This window comes from Acinonyx jubatus, chromosome C2, assembly GCF_027475565.1.
Source record: "Acinonyx jubatus isolate Ajub_Pintada_27869175 chromosome C2, VMU_Ajub_asm_v1.0, whole genome shotgun sequence".
Classification (NCBI taxonomy): domain Eukaryota; kingdom Metazoa; phylum Chordata; class Mammalia; order Carnivora; family Felidae; genus Acinonyx; species Acinonyx jubatus.
The window spans coordinates 2,581,395-2,598,205 of record NC_069384.1 but is presented as its reverse complement, the minus strand read 5'-3'; the positions used below and the strand labels follow the sequence as shown (position 1 = coordinate 2,598,205).

The 16,811-nt window shown below is 58.7% G+C and overlaps 1 protein-coding gene across 2 annotated transcripts; it reads left to right on the top strand.

Annotated features, from left to right (window-relative positions):
• Nucleotides 1–663: 663 nt before the first annotated feature.
• On the top strand, nt 664–15,251 carry RRP1 (ribosomal RNA processing 1). Of its 2 annotated transcripts, none has more exons than XM_053220493.1 (13): nt 664–896; nt 2,004–2,086; nt 3,222–3,279; nt 4,751–4,836; nt 6,557–6,618; nt 8,872–9,001; nt 9,090–9,154; nt 9,339–9,505; nt 12,137–12,216; nt 12,839–12,936; nt 13,121–13,140; nt 14,040–14,149; nt 14,696–14,882. In XM_053220493.1, the coding sequence occupies exons 1-13, from the start codon at nt 764–766 to the stop codon at nt 14,729–14,731; spliced, it is 1,128 nt and encodes a 375-aa protein (XP_053076468.1). In that variant the 5' UTR covers nt 664–763; the 3' UTR covers nt 14,732–14,882. The 2 variants fall into 2 exon arrangements, with proteins under 2 accessions (XP_053076468.1, XP_026897290.1); XM_027041489.2 differs by having other exon boundaries at nt 668–896; nt 14,040–14,153; nt 14,696–15,251.
• Nucleotides 15,252–16,811: the final 1,560 nt, after the last annotated feature.

The window sequence follows — 16,811 nt, the reverse complement described above, 5'->3', positions numbered from 1 at the left end:
CCTTAATTGGTGAGGCCTAATTTACAAGAGTATGAAGCTAGTTTACAAGAGTATGAAGCTAGTTTACAAGAGCAAAGCAAGGCTGTTATCTCTTAACCTTCAGTGTCAACACAAAGCTGTTATTTTTCAAAAGCTAAGCGTTAGCCCTACACTACAATTTAACCCTTACAGGGTGAACTACAGCCCCCCCCAAAGACTGGCACACGCTTAACGACCTCTTCCTCTTTTTTTTTTAAGTTATTTATTTATTTAGAGAGGGAGACAGAGCCCACGCGCGCGCAAGCAGGGGAGGGGCAGAGAGAGAGAGAGAGAGAGAGAGAGAGAGAGAGAGAGAGAGAGAGAGAAAGGCAGAGAACTACAAGCCGACTCCGCACTGCCAGCATGGCGCCCCACGCAGGGCTCGACCTCACCCACGGTGAGATCACGACCTGAGCCTAGATGAAGACTCCTGACACTGACCCGACCAAGCCACCCAGGCGCCCCATAATGGTCTCTTTTTAACCCCGAGTGTCCAGGGGCAACGGCCACCCGCAGAACCAGCGAAGCGGCATCCCGGAACCGCCGCCAGGCGGCGGGAGCTTACGCCCCGAGAGAGGCCCGCACAGCCGGGAGGCGTCACTCACGCGCGCCGAGAGAGACGGGCGGGGCCGATGACGTCACGCGCACGCCCCAGAGAGGCCGGCGCGGTCCTGTGACGTCACGCGCGCGCGCGCCCCGGCGAAGCGAAGGGGTCGTCGGCGCCCGAGGGTCTGGGGCGTTCGCCATGGGCCCGCGCGTGCCGCTTCCCCCGGAGATCCAGCTGGCCCAGCGCCTGGCCGGGAACGAGCAGGTGACCCGGGACCGGGCGGTGAAGAGGCTCCGGAAATACATCGTCGCCAGGACTCAGCGGGCCGCAGGTTGGCGTGGGCTGGCGGGGCGTGGGCGCCCTGCGAGGGTGGGACCGCGGCGGGGGTCGCGGGGCGGCCGGAGGCCTGCGGAGGCGCGGGGCCGGGTGGGACCTCCGAACCACGCGGGACCTCCACGTGGCCGGGCCGGCGCGGCCTCCGTGTGGTGCAGGCCCCCCTGTCCTGCCCGGCGAGCTCTCGCCCTGCGCCCCTCCCCTCTCCGGCCCCTTCTGGCTCCTCCAGGTGGTGGTGGTGACCACGTGTCCCTCTTCGTGGACACCCCCCCCCCCCCAAGCCCTTACCTCCTTTTCCCAGCTCAGACCTCCCTCCCCCTGGGAACCGGCGTCGTCATCAGACCGTGTGTCCTGATATCTCTGCTACCCGGTGTTCGGGCACTCGGTATTTTTCCCTCAGGGCGGCATTTGTTGCCGTTGGTAGTTTTTAGTTTTCTCTTTGTGTAGTCACTGGGTTGTGGTCTGAGTTAGGTGTAGTGTGGCCTCCGCCGGGGCGGAGAACGTGCTTCTTGTGAACCGATCTCTCTAACGCTGGTTCTGAAAGTGTGGCCCCTATCAGCAGCTTCCGCGTCACCCGGGCACGTGTTAGAAATGCAAATTATTGAGTCCCATTCCAGCCCTAAGGAGTCAGAAACCTTCCAAGTGATTCCATTCCTAGTGCTAAAGTCTGAGAACCATTGCTTCAGGAACGGAGTGCCGGGCACATTTTTAGGACCCCTGTAAATATTTCAAGTGCTTTTCTGTAGCTCCCTTACTAGTTTGAATGAATTAACTTTTTCATTTAAAATTTGAAGCTTAACACAAAGATGCACAAATCCCAAGTGTAGAGCTGAATGCATTATGACAGACGCATGCAGTGTTGAGAGTCCAGAAATGGAATATGGATACTTGCAGATTCTTGTTTATTGGATGAATGGAATGGCTGTTACCTGGGAGACTAGGCCCAGTCCCAGCGGGTTCTGAGTTGAGAGGATGGCGCTGGAGGAGAGGGCCAGGCACCTTTACAGTGAGAGGGTTTGATGTAATTCGGGCAGTCGCATTTCTCTGGCTTTGTTCCCGGCACTAAAATCTTGGTTTACCTCGAGTGTTGCTGTTTCTGGTGCAGGTGGTTTCACTCATGACGAGCTGCTGAAGGTTTGGAAAGGACTGTTTTACTGCATGTGGATGCAGGACAAGGCCCTCCTCCAGGTGAGCGTATGAGGCGGTAGCAGGAGAAGCCGGAGTAGCCGTGCCAGTGGGAGGACAGATGGGCATTTAAGGTAGCCTCAGACACTGGGTGCACTTTCACAGCTTCGATGCTGTATTTTTTATTTTTTGCTGAAAAAACAAAAAACTGTGTTTTTTGGTTTTTTTTTAATGAAAAATGGAACTACCCTACGACCCAGCAATTGCACTACTAGGTATTTATCCAAGGGATACAGGTGTGCTGTTTCAAAGGGGCACAGGCACCCCCATGTTTATAGCAGTGCTGTCGACAATAGCCAAAGTATAAAAGAGCCCAAATGTCCACTGAGGGATGAATGGATAAAGGAGATGTGGTATATATATATATATATATATGTGTGTGTGTATGTATATATATATATATATATACATACACACATACACACACATACATACAATGGAGTATTACTCGGCAATCAAAAAGAATGAAATCTTGCCATTTGCGACTACGTGGATGGACCTGAAGGGTATTATGCTAAGTGAAATTAGTCAGAGAAAGACAAATATATAACTTGACTCGTATGAGGACTTTAAGGGACAAAACAGGTGAACATAAAGGAAGGGAAAGAAAAATAATATAAAAACAACAGGGAGGGGGACAAAACAGAAGAGACTCTTAAATACAGAGAACAAACAGGGTTACTGGGGGGGCTGTGGGAGGGGGGGACGGGCTAAATGGGTGAGGGGCATTAAGGAAGCTACTCCTGAAATCATTGTTGCATTATATGCTAACTGACTTGGATGTAAATTGAAAAATAATAAGTGAGTAGACAAAAAACCAAAAAAACCCAATATTGTAAAAAACATGCTTTTATATTAAAATTTTTTTAGCGTTTATTTATTTTTGAGACAGAACATGAATGGGGGAGGGGCAGAGAGAGAGAGGGAGACACAGAATCGGAAGCAGGCTCTAGGCTCCGAGCTGTCAGCACAGAGCCTGACGTGGGGCTTGAGCTCACGAACCGCGAGATCATGACCTGAGCCGAAGTCGGATGTTTAACCTACTGAGCCACCCAGGCGTCCCTCTCTGCTGATGCTTCTTGTTGTAAGACCACGTTTCTTCAGGGTCTGAGAGCGGTTTTTACTGTTTACCACGCAGGAGGAACTAGGGAGGACCATTTCCCAGCTCATCCATGCTTTTCAGACCACAGAGGCACGTGAGTATCCCTGCCCTGGGGTAAGGGCAGAACGGCTGAGCGTTGGCTACCGGACGTGGGAGGCTTGCGTCCTGAGACCTAGAGAAAAGGGAGGTCCCGTTCTGCCTGGCATCTGCTGGTGCTTAACTGCAAAACCCTGCTCTAGGTGTCCGACGGTATTAACCTGTTTATCCACCGTGGACCCAGCTGGAGTCTAAAGGGCCGGTATCTTACGTTTTAAAATAAAAATGGAGACCTAGAAATGGAGACCTAGTGCAGGGTTGCCAAATTGCTTGGCTGAGTCACCTGATAGTTGGGGTGTTCCCTCAGTGTTTCCCCAGCGCTTCTGTTTTTGTCTTGCCCAAGATGCGTCGTTCTCAACCCTGCTGCCTGCCCGCTGTGATCACTGGGGCCTCTTTACAAATCTTGATGTCTAGACGCTGGTCCAGATGAATGTGGCTCTGGCGTTGGGGCCGGGCACCGGCAGTGTTGACCTCCCCACGGTGTTCGGGTGGCCACAGCCAGGGTGGCCCGGTGTCACCCTGTAGATAGTGTGGCCGTTGCTGGTGAGGACCGGGCGGGTTTAGTTCAGTTACACTTACGTGGGTGGAGTAGTTGCAGTTAGGGGTGCACAGGTAGTCGAGGTAACTACGTCTGAGCAGACAGCGGAGGTCTGTGTTTTCTCACTTGTTCTCTCTGAGAGCCTGCAGAAGGCCAAGTAGAAAGACTCGCCTGGTGATAGTTGTACGAGTTGGACTTGGGCTTGTCTGTTATTGAAGCGCCTGACCAACCTTTGCTGTTGGAGAAACTTGTCCCAGGAGATCAGGGAGGCCCCACATGTGTCCCAGGGTCAAGGTGTGGGCAGGGCTGGTTCCTGGAGGCCTTGCTCCTGGGCGTGCAGACACCGTCCTCTCCCCGTGTCCTCACCTGCTCGTCCCTCTGTGTGTCTGTGTCCTGATCTCTTCAAGTCAGATTGGCTTAGGGCCCCCATTGCTCGCCTCATTTTACCTTCGTTCCCTCTTTAAAGACCCGATCTTCAGATAAAGTTATTCCGAGGTCCTGGGGTTAGGGTTCGACGTGAATTTGGGGGACACAGCTCGTAGCACTGTGTGTGACTTCCCGCCATTGGTGGGGTTCTGTGCCTGAGCGGGTTAGGGAATGTGGGGGCCGGGTGTGGGTGTCGGGGAGGGGGCGGGGGGACTGGCTGGAGCTGCTTCTCTGCTGCCGGCTTTGCCAGCTTTCTGTGCCTGTTCTTCAGAGAACATGGCTGCGGTTTGAGGTTGTAGCTGGGCGCTTGCTTTCTGAGGTCCCTCCTGGTCCCATTTCTAGGCCCGCTTCCTAACACCGCTTCTGAGCTCCGTGGACTGGGGCAAGGACCCCAGCGGTTGGTTGCGCGTGGCGTCCTGATCGGGTTTCTCCACATTCTCTCACCCCACTTTGCAAAGCAGCATCCGTGTTCCCCTGTGATTCTCTTCTGGCCTTTCTCCTTCAGAGCACCTGTTCCTTCAAACATTCTGGCAAACCATGAACCGCGAGTGGACGGGCATTGACAGACTGCGCCTGGATAAGTTCTACATGGTGAGGAGGCTCTGCGTTCTTCTCTGGGCCCCGCCGTGCCGGCGGCGGTGGGCATGAGGGCAGGTGGGGGAGAGCTGGGGGCACGGCACCGAGAGATGTGGCCTCTGAGTCTTCCCTGCCCTGCCTGGGCAGCGCAGTGGCCCTGAGGACTGTGACCCGTGAGTCCAACGGGCCTCGAGGGGAGCACGGGCCCGCGATTCCACAGCGTCTGCCCCATCTCAAGGTTGGTGAGCGTGCAGACGGTTCAGAACGTAATGCACGGGCTTCGGTCTCAGGCAGGGGTGTCAGAGTCACCTGTCTGGGGAGAGTCAGTGGTGCAGCCATCGCATCCCTGCTGGAGAGGCCGTGGACCTGCGAGCCAGCAAGCCTCCGTCGGGTTCGTGCCCGAGACACAGACCTCGGGTCCACGGTGGGCTCCAGCCTGTGATGTTTTCCTCTGCGTGAGGACGATTCATGTGATAGTTGTGTGCAGAATCCCCTTTTTCTTTTCTGTGCTGCATTCCTGCGAACTTCGGTTACTTCTTTGCTCTCAGAAATGCAGGACAAGTGGAGTTTTACGCACTCAGGGTCTTGCCGTCCACTCCCCTCCCCCCCATTTGAACCGCAGTCTCGTTACTACAGTGGTATCCGCTGGGACTTGGGGCAGTGTTGCCGTCTGAGAGCAGGGGACCCAGTGGGAACCCAGTAGGGCATTGGCTGGGCCTCACTGAGGACGGCCCCGTGGGGCTGTAGTTACTCGGGATCGGCTGCCAGCTCAGACTTGGCCCAGGGCTGCGTGGACACTGTGTATCTCAGATGTCAGGGTGAGGACCAGCTAGCGGGCAAGGCCCGGAGCCCAAGTAGGAAGGAGGGTGGACGCTAGGGCAGTCGGGGTGGGGCCAGGGCCCGAGCTGTGCACGTGCACAAGATGCAGGTTTACAAGACAGAGGAGCTTCTGTGTAAGTCAGCTCCCCGTTCCCTGAGATGCAGTTGCCGCGACCTTGGAAGGATGGCTTCTGTTGCTTGGTGGGGGCCGTGTGAGCGCGCCCAGCAGCACAGCCCCCTGTAGAGGCCAGCCCTCTTGGTGGCGCCGCCGGCCCCAGGAGTGATGTCACATGAGACCCCGTGTTCCTAGGCACGGGTCTTCTGGCTGCCAGCTGTGCCCTGTGCACCCTCTGTCCCTTTACCACTGCCGGACCCCTCTGCGGGCGTGCTGCTCGGCCTCTGGATGGTGGGGAAACTGGGTGGAAAGGCTGTTGCAGCGGGAAGCGGGGAGTTGTGGGGGGGGGAGCCGGGACCTGATGTGAAGGCGAGAGAGCGAGCGAATGCTTCCATTCTGTCGGGACAGCAGCCCTCGGGGGGCCCAGAGGGGCCGTTCTCCATTTCAGACCTGGTTTTCCCAAAGCGCTCTGCCTCCCCAGGGGGGACCCACGCTTGGTTCCCTGCTCCCACCCCTGAAACGAGGACACTTCTGTTTGGCTTTTGTTGATGGTGCTGCCGGTGCCCCCGGGTGTGTCCACTGTGAGCTGGAATTCCGGGTGCTCTTGGAAGGTGGGAGCATCCCAGCCTGGGGGCAGCGGCGTATCCTCTGGACTCAGGGTCCTGAAGCTTGGTGTCCTGTCCACCAGCAGCTCTGGGGGGCCTGCTGTGCGCTCTGGGCCACAGAGACGACCAGGGTGGAGGGGATTCTGGGAAGTCGGGGCCTTGCTCCCACTAACGGGGGTCTCTGCTCATGCCACAGCTCATGCGGATGGTCCTGAACGAGTCCTTGAAGGCCCTGAAGATGCAGGGGTGGGAAGAAAGGTTGGTACTCATGGTGCATCCTGAGCCGCTGTGCTTCTCACGGGCGAGCCCACGTTCCTTCCCTGGGGGTTGGGTCACGTGCCTCTTTTTTAGCTCTCTGTCATAAAGAGACGTCAGTCTTCCTGTTAAAGGGTGACCCAGTGGTGCTTCACAGGAAGGCATTTGTAACATCATAGTTGGTTCTTGTGTTCTCAGAAGTGAACGTTTTCAGCCTCGATGGTGAGTTCTTACTCTGAATCCCAATTGAGTTCTCTCATTGTAAATAACGTAGTGTCATTTCTCAATATAGTTAACGCACAGCCAAGGTGGTTGTTTTTGTTTTTTGTTTTGTTTTCATACGGGGTGGCATAGTTGGCTCTGTTATCAGTGGTATTTGCTTCCAGTCACAAAAATTTTTGACTAATTCAGACTTGTCACTTTTGACAGTGGTGCTTGTGATGGGGGAAGTCCGCGTCCCCATATTAAGAGGCCCCCTCGGTCTGTGGCCGGCCTTGGGCTCCCCCGGCCTCCGGGCTGGGGGGCTGTGCCGAGCCCCAGCCCTCCTCCACCCTCTTGGGCCCCCCGGGACCACGCCCGGCAAGGCCACCTGGGCCGTGCCTCCCAGGTATGGCACCACTGTCTACACCTTCAGGAGGCAGGCCGAGGTCTGCGGCTCCAGATGGGTTTCTGAGCTGCCATTTTAAAGCTTTTAAAATTAAAACTGTTTCTTTACACTTTTTTCTCATCGTGAGAGTGACACTTCCCTGTATAGGAACTCAGAACACATTTAAGATGCTGAACAGCAACAGGTAACAACCTTTAAGGTTCTGCGGCGTTCTGTGTGTGGGGCACAGAGGGGCGTGGAGCAAACACCACGTTTGCAGAGCGCTTTTTTATTTCACTGATGACACATCGAAGACGCCCCCTGCGTCCCGTGTTCTGCTGCAAGGTCTGGGGAGCGGGGAGGGTCAGAAACAACATATTGTGAGTGGTTTCGTGATTAAGAATCGTATGTATGCTAAAAGTGCTCATTTCAAGCATGCGGACCCTAAAACCAGTGCCACTGGCCTAGCTGCTACACCAGGCATGTGTCCCAGCCCAGGCGGTGCATCTCCTGGAGAGTAAGGGGACGTCCTTGCCTCTGGCCCGCGTTTTCCCAAATAAACGTGGATCAGCAGGAGTGGACCGTAGTTCCCTGATTATGAGTGAGTGACTTCATGTTTAGGGCAAGGGTGCCTCTGCTTTTGAGTGATTTTCATCCTTTACTTCCGGGGGGGGGTGCCCGGGGTCAGGCGCCCACGAGACGGGACTCAGGATTTCAGTCCCCGTAGGTGGCTGGTGCCTGAGCAGAGGGGCATGTTAAAGGGACGTCTTACCTCTGTTAACTCTTTGGTGTATCATTGCGAGAGTAGTTCCAGCCTCGTTGTGGGGAATTGAATGCAGAGGTCCTCTTGAACAAGCTGGTAGCCTCCCATCGGCCTGGGGTCACCAGTGCTGTCCGCCCCAGCTGTCCTTGCAGCCTGTCCCCGTTCTCGCACAGCCGGATGGCGCCGGTTGCCTGGCAACGTTCGTTACTGGCACTGGCCTGGGAGGAGGGGTCCCGGGGCTGAACCGCAGACAGCATCCTTTCCTAGCCAGCGAGTCCCCGTGCGGCCAAGCGTCCACTTCAGCCGCGGAGCTCGTTAAAGAAGGCGCGTTTTACAATTCAGGTGAAGGGAACGCTACGTCACTCTGCACCTCGATGTATCGGGACCATCGAAGGCTGGTCGCCAGGGCTCTCTGACCTTGGAGCCCCAGGCCTCAGACCACTGAAACCAGCATGCTAGGGGAGGGCAGACGTGGTCTGCCCGGGCCACGTACTCCATGCAGTGGAACCGGGGAAGCGGCTCTTCCCCCTCGCTGGCCTCCCCTCCTTTCTTTGCCCTGTCCTGGCGTTCCTTCCCCGCGAGGACGGAGCCATGCGAGACGTGGTGGTGCGGCCTCTTGTCACTCCAGGCCCCCGGCATGGTGATGGAAGGGAAGGCCCTCGTAGCTGAGATTGTCTTGCCACGTGTGCTGGTGCTGACAGTGGTCCCACGTCTGTAATGACGAGTCCTTTGTGCTGGAACAGACCCGCCCGAGTCACCAGGTCGGCACCGACGGAAAGCGGCACGTTGGGAGGATGGGCGCTTGCCTGTCACCGTGCCCCGTCAGAGTTCCGCTTCAGGTAGAGGGACCTCGCTGGCTCGTGGCCGGCTGTGGCCGCCTGCTGTACCTGCCCGTCTCCCTCCTCAGGCAGGCGGAACGGCTGCTGGAGCTGCTGACGACAGAGATCCTGCACCCTGACAGCCAGGCCCCCAGCGGGGTCAAGAGCCACTTCCTTGAGATCTTCCTGGAGGAGCTGAGCAAAGTGGGCGCCGCGGAGGTGAGGGCGGCGGGCCGAGGGTGGCGGCCGAGCCCCTCACCTGTGCTCAGGCACGAGGGCCTCAGGCCACGCCTGTCTCTCCTCGTAGCTGACGGCGGACCAGAACCTCAAGTTCATCGAGCCCTTCTGCACGATCGCCGCTCAGACTAAGGAGTAAGTGGCAGGGGCTTCCTCCGGCCGGTTCTTTCTCGCTGAATTCCCCGGATGCCCACCTCCGGGAAGAGAGGCTGAGTCCTGTCCGGGTGCATGACAGGGCCACTGGAGGGTGGCTGCCATGGGCGGGGCTGGATGGATGGGCGCGACCTAACTGGCCTGCTCCTGTGCGGCTGCCCCTCAGCTCCCTGGTCTTGCATAACATCACTCGGGGCGTCTTTGAAACGATCGTGGAGCAGGCCCCGTTTGCCATCGAAGACCTTATGAGTGAGTTGGAGGCACCAGAGGAGGAGGAGGGGACGTCGGAGGACGAGCGGGAGGAGGACGTGCCGTCCAAGGAGCCACGGAGAGGTGAGGGTCACAGCGCATCTGGTGTGCCGGCACCCGTCCTGGCCCGGCAAGCTTCGGTGCCTGCTGGGGTTCCTGCACTCGCCTCTGGCCTGGTCCCCTTGCTCCTGAGCCTACCCCAGCTTTTGTCCGTGGCCCGGCAGCCGGGTTGACTTCCAGAAACAAGCACGTGTGTTTTTCCTCTCCAGCCTCCCTTTCCCAGGATGCGATCCTGACTCCCTGGCTCCTTTCCGACTTACGGTTCCTCCCCGCTCACCCTTCCTCTCTGGTCCCAACCCTCCATCACTGGGCCCACCCAGACCACCCTGTTTAAACAGCCTCCCAGCCCCTGCCTTGGCTCGCTCACTGGGTTTCCCCACAACACATCTCGTTTTCTGGGATAAGTCACTTAGATAAATGACGTTTGTCATTTGTGGCCCTTTCTCCCCACCGGACGTGGGCTCCCCCAGGACGGCGAGTGTTGTTGATCACAGCTGCGTCCCCAGTGCCGGGAGCGGCACTTGGCACAGACGAGGTGCTCACGAGCCGGGGTGGGTGAGTGAGTGGATGGAGCGTACCACGGGGAAACCTGCCACGGGGGATGTCCCGGGGAAGGGCTTTGGGGTCTGTTCACTGCCTCGATGCTCATGTGGGTCCTTGTGGGACGTCAGTTGATCTCAGGTGGCCTGTGGCCTCGGTTGTGGCCTGTGGCTGTAGGCGTGCGTCTGCCGCCAGCTTTAGGACTCTGCCTGCCTCTGACTCTTTTTGTGCGAAAATATGCGTTACGTGAAGCTTGCTACATTAACCATCGTTAAGTGTTCAGTTCGGTGGTGGTAAGCGTGTTCACACTGTTGTGCAGCTGTCCTCACCATCTTTCTGGAACGTTCCATCTTTCCATACTGAAACTCTGTCCCCGTTGAACACTGACCCCCTCCCCTCAATCGCTCCCTCCCCAGCCAATGGCGCCCACCATCCATTCTCTGTCTCTGTGACGCTGACTGCTCTGGGCCTCATGTAAGTGCGTCCCACGGGATTTGTCCTTTTGTGGCTGGCTGATTTCACTCAGCGTCACGTCCTCGAGCACATGTCAGTTTCTTTCCTTTTCTTTCTCTTAAGGTTGAATAGTGCACCAGCGTGCATAGACCACGTTATGGGTGTCCAGTCACCCATCGAGGGACCCTTGGGTTGTGTGCACATTGTAGCTACTGTGAAGGAGTCTGCAGTGAACATGGGTGAACAGGGATTGCTCGGAGTCCCTGCTTTCGGTTCGTGGGGGCAAATGCCCTGAAGTGGGATGGTGGGATCATACATCATTGGTTTTAAAATTTTGGGGGGACCCCCTCCATGCTGTTTCCACAGCAGCTGCACCGTCTTGCATTCCTGCCAACAGCGCATGAGGGGCCCCATGTCCTGTTTTGCTGGCGGGAGCATCCCCGTGGGTGTGAGGGGGTGTCTCGCTGTGGTTTTGGTCTGTGTGTCCCTGATGATCGGGGATGTGAACACCCTCAGGCACTTGGTGGCCGTCTGTGCGTCTTCCCGGAGACGGGTCTGCCCTAGTCCTTTGTTTTGGGCAGGGGAGGGTGCCCTGTGCCGCTGAGTGTTAGGGGCTCCCTGTGTGTTTTGGACACTCACGCCTTGTCGGGTTTGTGACCCGCAGATATCTTCTCCCTCTGTGCGCTGCCCTCTGGGTAGCGGCTTTGGATGCACGGAAGTTTTCATCCTCACAAAGTTCAATTGCCCTGTTCCCTGTGTCTTCTGGGCCACACCTGAGAAGTCCTCGCTGTGTCCAGTCTCGTGAGGGCCTTGCTTTATTTACTTCTCAGAGTTACGCTGTTTGGCTTCTTACACGTGGGTCTTTCACCTACTCCAAGCTGATTTTTGTTTATGGTGCTAGGTCAGGACCTAGTTTCGTTCCCTTGCACTTGGATGTCCTGTTTTCCCAGCACCGTCTGTTGAAGAGCCTGTCCTTCCCCAGTGAGTGGTTCTAGAGCCCTTATGGAAGCTCATTTGACCGCGTAGATTCAAGGGTTAATATCCGCCCCCTGCCAGCTCTTCACACCCCCAGTGGAGCTCTCCTGGTGGCTGTGTTTGTGCCCCCAGCGTTTTATCCGGCCATCTTGTGTATCTTGCCCATCCTTTCCTCTGTAGCTGAGTCGCCCCGACACAGGCAGGTTTAGTAGTCTCCTGGAGGGCCCCCCGAGCCTGCCTGTGGCCCTGCCGTCCCCCTTCTCTGTCCTGCGTGCCTGCCTGTTGTCCAGAACCATGCTGTAGGTAGGCCGTGACATCATAGCCCCGAGCGATCTGAACACTGTCTCTGCGGCCCCTTGATCCGGGGCTCTCCTGTGGTGGCATCTGGCACCCCTCTTCTTTGTCTCTGGAACTTCTGATGCTACGTTGGCTATGTAAGACGCCCGCTCGTAATTCTTAGTTTCGCTCTAAGGACTGCTCAGGCCCCGCCGCCTTTGGGACGTTGCTTTCATTTCCAGGCCTGCAGTGGCACCTTACCCCTCGGTGTGAACCCCCACCCCAGCCTGCACCTACCTCTGCCCAGGTCTTGGGCCCTGGTGCACGGGGCTCCAGGTTCCCAGGTGTTTGTGTTGGGGTCCTCTGCACGCTGGGTATGTGCACCTGTTCACGGGGGCCCTTTTGTTCTAGGCTCTCTCCACGGGGCCGCACCTGACACGAGCGAGGAGCCAGCAGGAGATGGCGAGGACAGCGTGGGCCCCGTCCTCCAGGTGGGTGGCCTGTGTTCGGGGCCTGGCTCCGCCTCTGCTCGCCAGGAAGGCGGGCGCTCCAGCCCCTCACGTGCCGAGTCGCGGAGTCCTTGCAAGCGGTGTGCTCCCTGTTCGCCTCTTGGAGCACTAGACCCATGAGATAGCACTGTCGATGGGTCACCTTTTGTGTTGCGCTCGGGGTCAGAACCCGGCAAACAGGACCTGTGACGTCAGGCCCATTGGAAACGTATACTTCCTACTAACTTTTCAAATGTTGACTACTTGTTAAAGGAGTAGGAATTAGGTGTATGGCCTAAGTAGCATCTGTCAGAGTTGAACGAGTGTTTTCTGCGCATCTTGATGTGGCTGCCCGGGGCGCGGCGGGGGGGGGGGGGGGTGGGGGGGGGGTGGGTCACAGAGAGGCCTGCCTGGGTGGGCCCTTTACATTGTCAGCAGCGCTGGGGTCCTGCTCTCTGCCTCATGCCTTGTACGTGGTGTTAGCGGAGGGGACTCGGGAGGACGTCATCAGGACCTGTCCTTGTGACCCCATCGGAGAGTCTGCATGTGGTCTGCGTGCTCTCTCTGCTCGGTTTCCGCTCCCAGAGCAGCTGGGAGGTGACTGGTGTCTCTTTTTGGGCAACAGTTTGACTATGAGGCTGTGGCCAGCAGACTGTTCGCGGCGGCCAGTCAACAGGACACCCCTTCCCAGAACAGGAAGCGCCTCTACAAAGTGATCCGGAAGTAAGTTGCCCTTCCCTCTGGCCTTGGCGTTGCCCTCGCTCCTTTGGCCTGGTGCCTTCCCTTCGTCCCGACCTCAGAGCACCGGTGGGGGGCTTCATCGCGGGCGGCCTGGTGCAGAGACGGGCGCAGCCTCCGCCCTCGGGCAGTGGCTGTGGCCGTGCTGAGTGCCTGTCTTTCCTTACAGGTTGCAGGACCTCGCTGAAGGTGAGCATCTCGCGCCGGGACCCCAGCCTTTCTCCTGGGCGTGCACTGGCTCGCGTGGTCACCCTCACGGCTTGACTGGTCTGCGGAGGCGGGGCTCTGGGGAAGAGGGGGCCCGAGGGGTTCTGCGCTCGCCCTAGCCCAATGCTGTAGCTGTCAGCCCTGCACGTGTGCTAGAGCCCCGGGGGCTTGTGATGCTCTGCTGGCCCCCCGGGCACGGCGGCCCGAGAACCTGCATTTCTAGTGAGTTCTCAGGCCTGCCCTGCTGCTGGCACGCTGTGTGGCAGACGGCAGCACTTCTCGGTGCGTGGCTGAGGGGGCTGGTAATGAGGCTTCTTCTGAAAGGTGTTTTCTCGGCTTATGACTGCAGACGGGCATGTCCCCCATTTCGCTGTGAGAACTTTTAAACGCAGAGCGACGTCGGGAGGGTGTCCAGTTCTGCCATCAGTATTTACTGTCCCTGCTGTGTCACATGTCTCCCTCTCCCTCCGTCCCACCATAGCCCCAACTACTTTGTGCGCACCGTGAGCTGAAGTGTGGTATTTTTAGGTAAAATTCATGCACGTACGTGCGTGCGTGTTGCGTACGTCTGGGTGTCACAGGCGCTGTCCCCGTCAGCATAGAGAACATCGCCATTGGCCCGGAGGGCGGTCTTGGCTCCCTTTCAGCATGAGGTTTTTAGGGAATGGGTCACGACCCACCATCAGTGCTGCAGGAAGCCCCCCCCCCCCCACTTCCTGCTGGCGCAGCTTCCAGCCGGTCGTGGCTGTGGGGGCATGAACACAGTCTTCTCACTCGCGGTGCCTGGAGGTGGACCCTGCGTGGTGGTTTGCAGTCCTGAACGTGCACCGACAGCATCACAACCTGCCTTTTGCCTCCTGATCACCTGCCTTGGTCCCTAGGGCTCTTCCCTGAGGATGACGTTCCGGAAAAAGCCTGCAGGAACCTGCAGGAAGACAGGCGGGAGAGGAAGACGAAGAAGCGTTTGCCCAAATCTGCGTTACAGAACAAGGCAGGTAGGATTCGTGCCTTGGCGCTAACCTTGGTGTTCACCCACGGTGCTAACCGTCTCAGGTCCTGGCATCTGCCCTTTGAAGGGTGTCCTGGGTCGCCACTGCTTCTGCCCGTGCCCAGGCCACCTCCCCCTGTGTTGGCTTATGCCCGGGCCCTTGCTGCAGTCAGTGGCCCAGCTCGTGCAGCGGTGCTAGGCTGGACGCCGGACCCAGTCTGCCCCATCCTGCGTTCTGGGCCTCCTCACCCCTCGGGTCGCATGTTTGTGGCCACCTCCTCTCTCCTGAGTCTGTCTGCTGGCTTTCCTGGAGGTCTGCTTCCGGTCCTCCTGCCCGGCCGGGAGCCACCATAAATAGCCTCGCGGGTGCCCGATGGCTGTGGCACTTGACCTCCACGCTGCTGGGACGCTCCTGAGCCTGTCGGTGCTTCTGTGTGGGCTCCCTTTGTGTGGCCCGCGTGCGGCCCCGGAGGCCGCAGCGTCTTTGGTCCGGGTGGAAGCGAGGCAACCAGGCCCCGGCGCCTTGTTCACGTGGCCTTGCTGTTGTAGGGAAAGGCGGCGAGGAGGACTCGTGTGCAGACCTGAGCTCCGGAGCTGAGAGGATGGCGAGGCGGCAGGGCTCGGGGGCTGAGCGCGCCGGGCCCCAGGAGCAGCCCGGGGGCCCTGCTGGGAGAGGGGCTCGGAAGAGGCGGCGGCGGCGGCGGCCTCGGGCGGGGGCCAGAGCGAAGGTGACCGATTGCCAGGACCTGCGGATGAGGAGGCGGCAGCCGCCACGGAGCGGGAAGTGACCCCGGCAGGCCCCGCACGTGCGGGGGGGCCCTTCGCTGCGGCCCCTCCGTCTCGTGCTGAGGTGAGCGGGGGATCAGGGCCGCAGGGCCCCGCTCCTAAGACCGTGTCCCGATGGCAGCGGCTCCTGACCTGCTGTGTCGGCAGAGGGTCGGGCCCCTTGCTCAGCGGCCGTGCCCCAGGCCCGGAAGTGCTGGCGCCGTGCTGACCTTGATCGGGAACCCCCGAGATGTGACCGTGCCCTGCAGACCCTCTCCCTGGGCCAGCGACCCGCCACACCCCGGGGCGTCCATGAATAAAATGCGGTGCGGGTCTTTCCGGCGGAGTCCCGCGTCTGGTGCGTTCGTGCGGGAAGGGTTCCAGCGGGGAAAACCACTAGGTGCCGGTTCCCAGTGGTGTTTGTGTCTCGCACCCATTTTGTGGAGAAGAAGTTCACACACGTCTCGGAATTTGGGAGAGCACACTGAGCGTTAATTGTGGTTTTCCTGACGACCTCTTCGTGAACTTGGGTTTGCAGCTGACAGCCGGCAGCCGGGCTGACACAGAGCCGACTACTGCTTGGTTGGTGTGTCCGAGGCAGGGAGGTTGGCTCTGCTCATCCCTCAGCCCTGACTTGTGGGTGGACCCGTGGTGCCCCCGTCTCCCTTCAGCGCCTTTAAATTCAGCGTCGGCCCTGCTGCTCATCCTGGAGGGTCTGAGGCAGTCGTGTGTTGCCGGAACGTGACCGGGACCCCGAGCAGAACCAGGGTGCTGTGAGAAGCCCCTGGCCCAAGAAGGCGGATTAGGAGGACCGTAGGCGTGAGCCAGTGCCACGTGGGTCCCTGGCGGCCTCCGGGCTCGGGCCTGCGTGGGTGACAGGTGGGCACCATCTGGGTCGGCCCGCCGGGTCACTGCTGAGCTGAGGTGTGTGGGTGAGCCCAGCAAGGGGACCGCACGGTCTCTCACTGAACCCCGGCTCCTCAAGCCTGTTGCACGCGAGGGCCGGTGGCCCCCGGTGGCCCCGTTCAGCCAGTTCAGCTGGGTGGGCAGAGCCAGGGGCCGACGGGGCGGGCCCCTGGACCCTGGAGGACACGGTTCCTGCTGTGCAAAGTGACTTGGAAAAGCAGCACATCCCACCCAGAGCTCGGGTCCAGGCAGGGGCCAGGCGGACGTTGCTGAGGCCTTGTTTCTTCCCCAGCCGTCGGTGCCGTTTTATGTGCGTGGCGGGGACGGCCTGTGCTCCGTTGTCTCGGCCGAAATTTCTCTGGTCAAAAGGTAAGGAAACAGCCACATGCGGAATTTGTGAAGAAACGGAAATCCGACCAGATCGTAGCCCTCAAACCAGAGGATCTGTGGCTTCCTCAGTGCTGTTTCCAGGCGGTTCTCCGACCACGCTGTGGCCCTTCCCTTACCAACCGCGTCGTGTGGACGATGTGACCGTTGGCGTGCTGGCCAGCCGTGGGCAGCTTGCGGTCGCTCCTGCATCTGCCAGCGCCCCTCCCTGTCAGGACGGGCTCTCCTTGGGCCAAACAGGGCAACCTCAAGAGGAAACGGAAGGTGACCGCCGCCCAGTGCCCCCAGGAGAGCCTGTGTCCAGAAGAGGACGTTGTGTTTGTTACTTGTGTATTCTTTTTCTAGAATCACTTTACTGAGCTGTAACTCACAGGCATTATAAGGCCCCTCCATCGAGCGTAGGGCTCCGTGGGTCAGAGTTACATAACCATCCGCATTCCCGCCTTTTGTCAAAGAAACCAGTGTCCTTGAACTAGCCCTCTCACGGCCCCCACCGCCACCCCAGCCCCTGGCCAACCCGCACCCATTTTCTGTCTGCGTGTTCTGGACTTTCCATGTAGATGGAATCATCCGGTGTGGGTCTTCTGCGTGCGGCTTTTTGGTGCGG

Coding starts and splice junctions, on each gene's coding strand:
- RRP1 (XM_027041489.2), top strand. CDS start 764: ATGGGCCCGCGCGTGCCGCTTCCCCCGGAGATCCAGCTGGCCCAGCGC. Junction 4,837..6,556: donor GCCTGGATAAGTTCTACATG/GTGAGGAGGCTC, acceptor CTCATGCCACAG/CTCATGCGGATGGTCCTGAA. Junction 14,154..14,695: donor TGCGTTACAGAACAAGGCAG/GTAGGATTCGTG, acceptor TTGCTGTTGTAG/GGAAAGGCGGCGAGGAGGAC.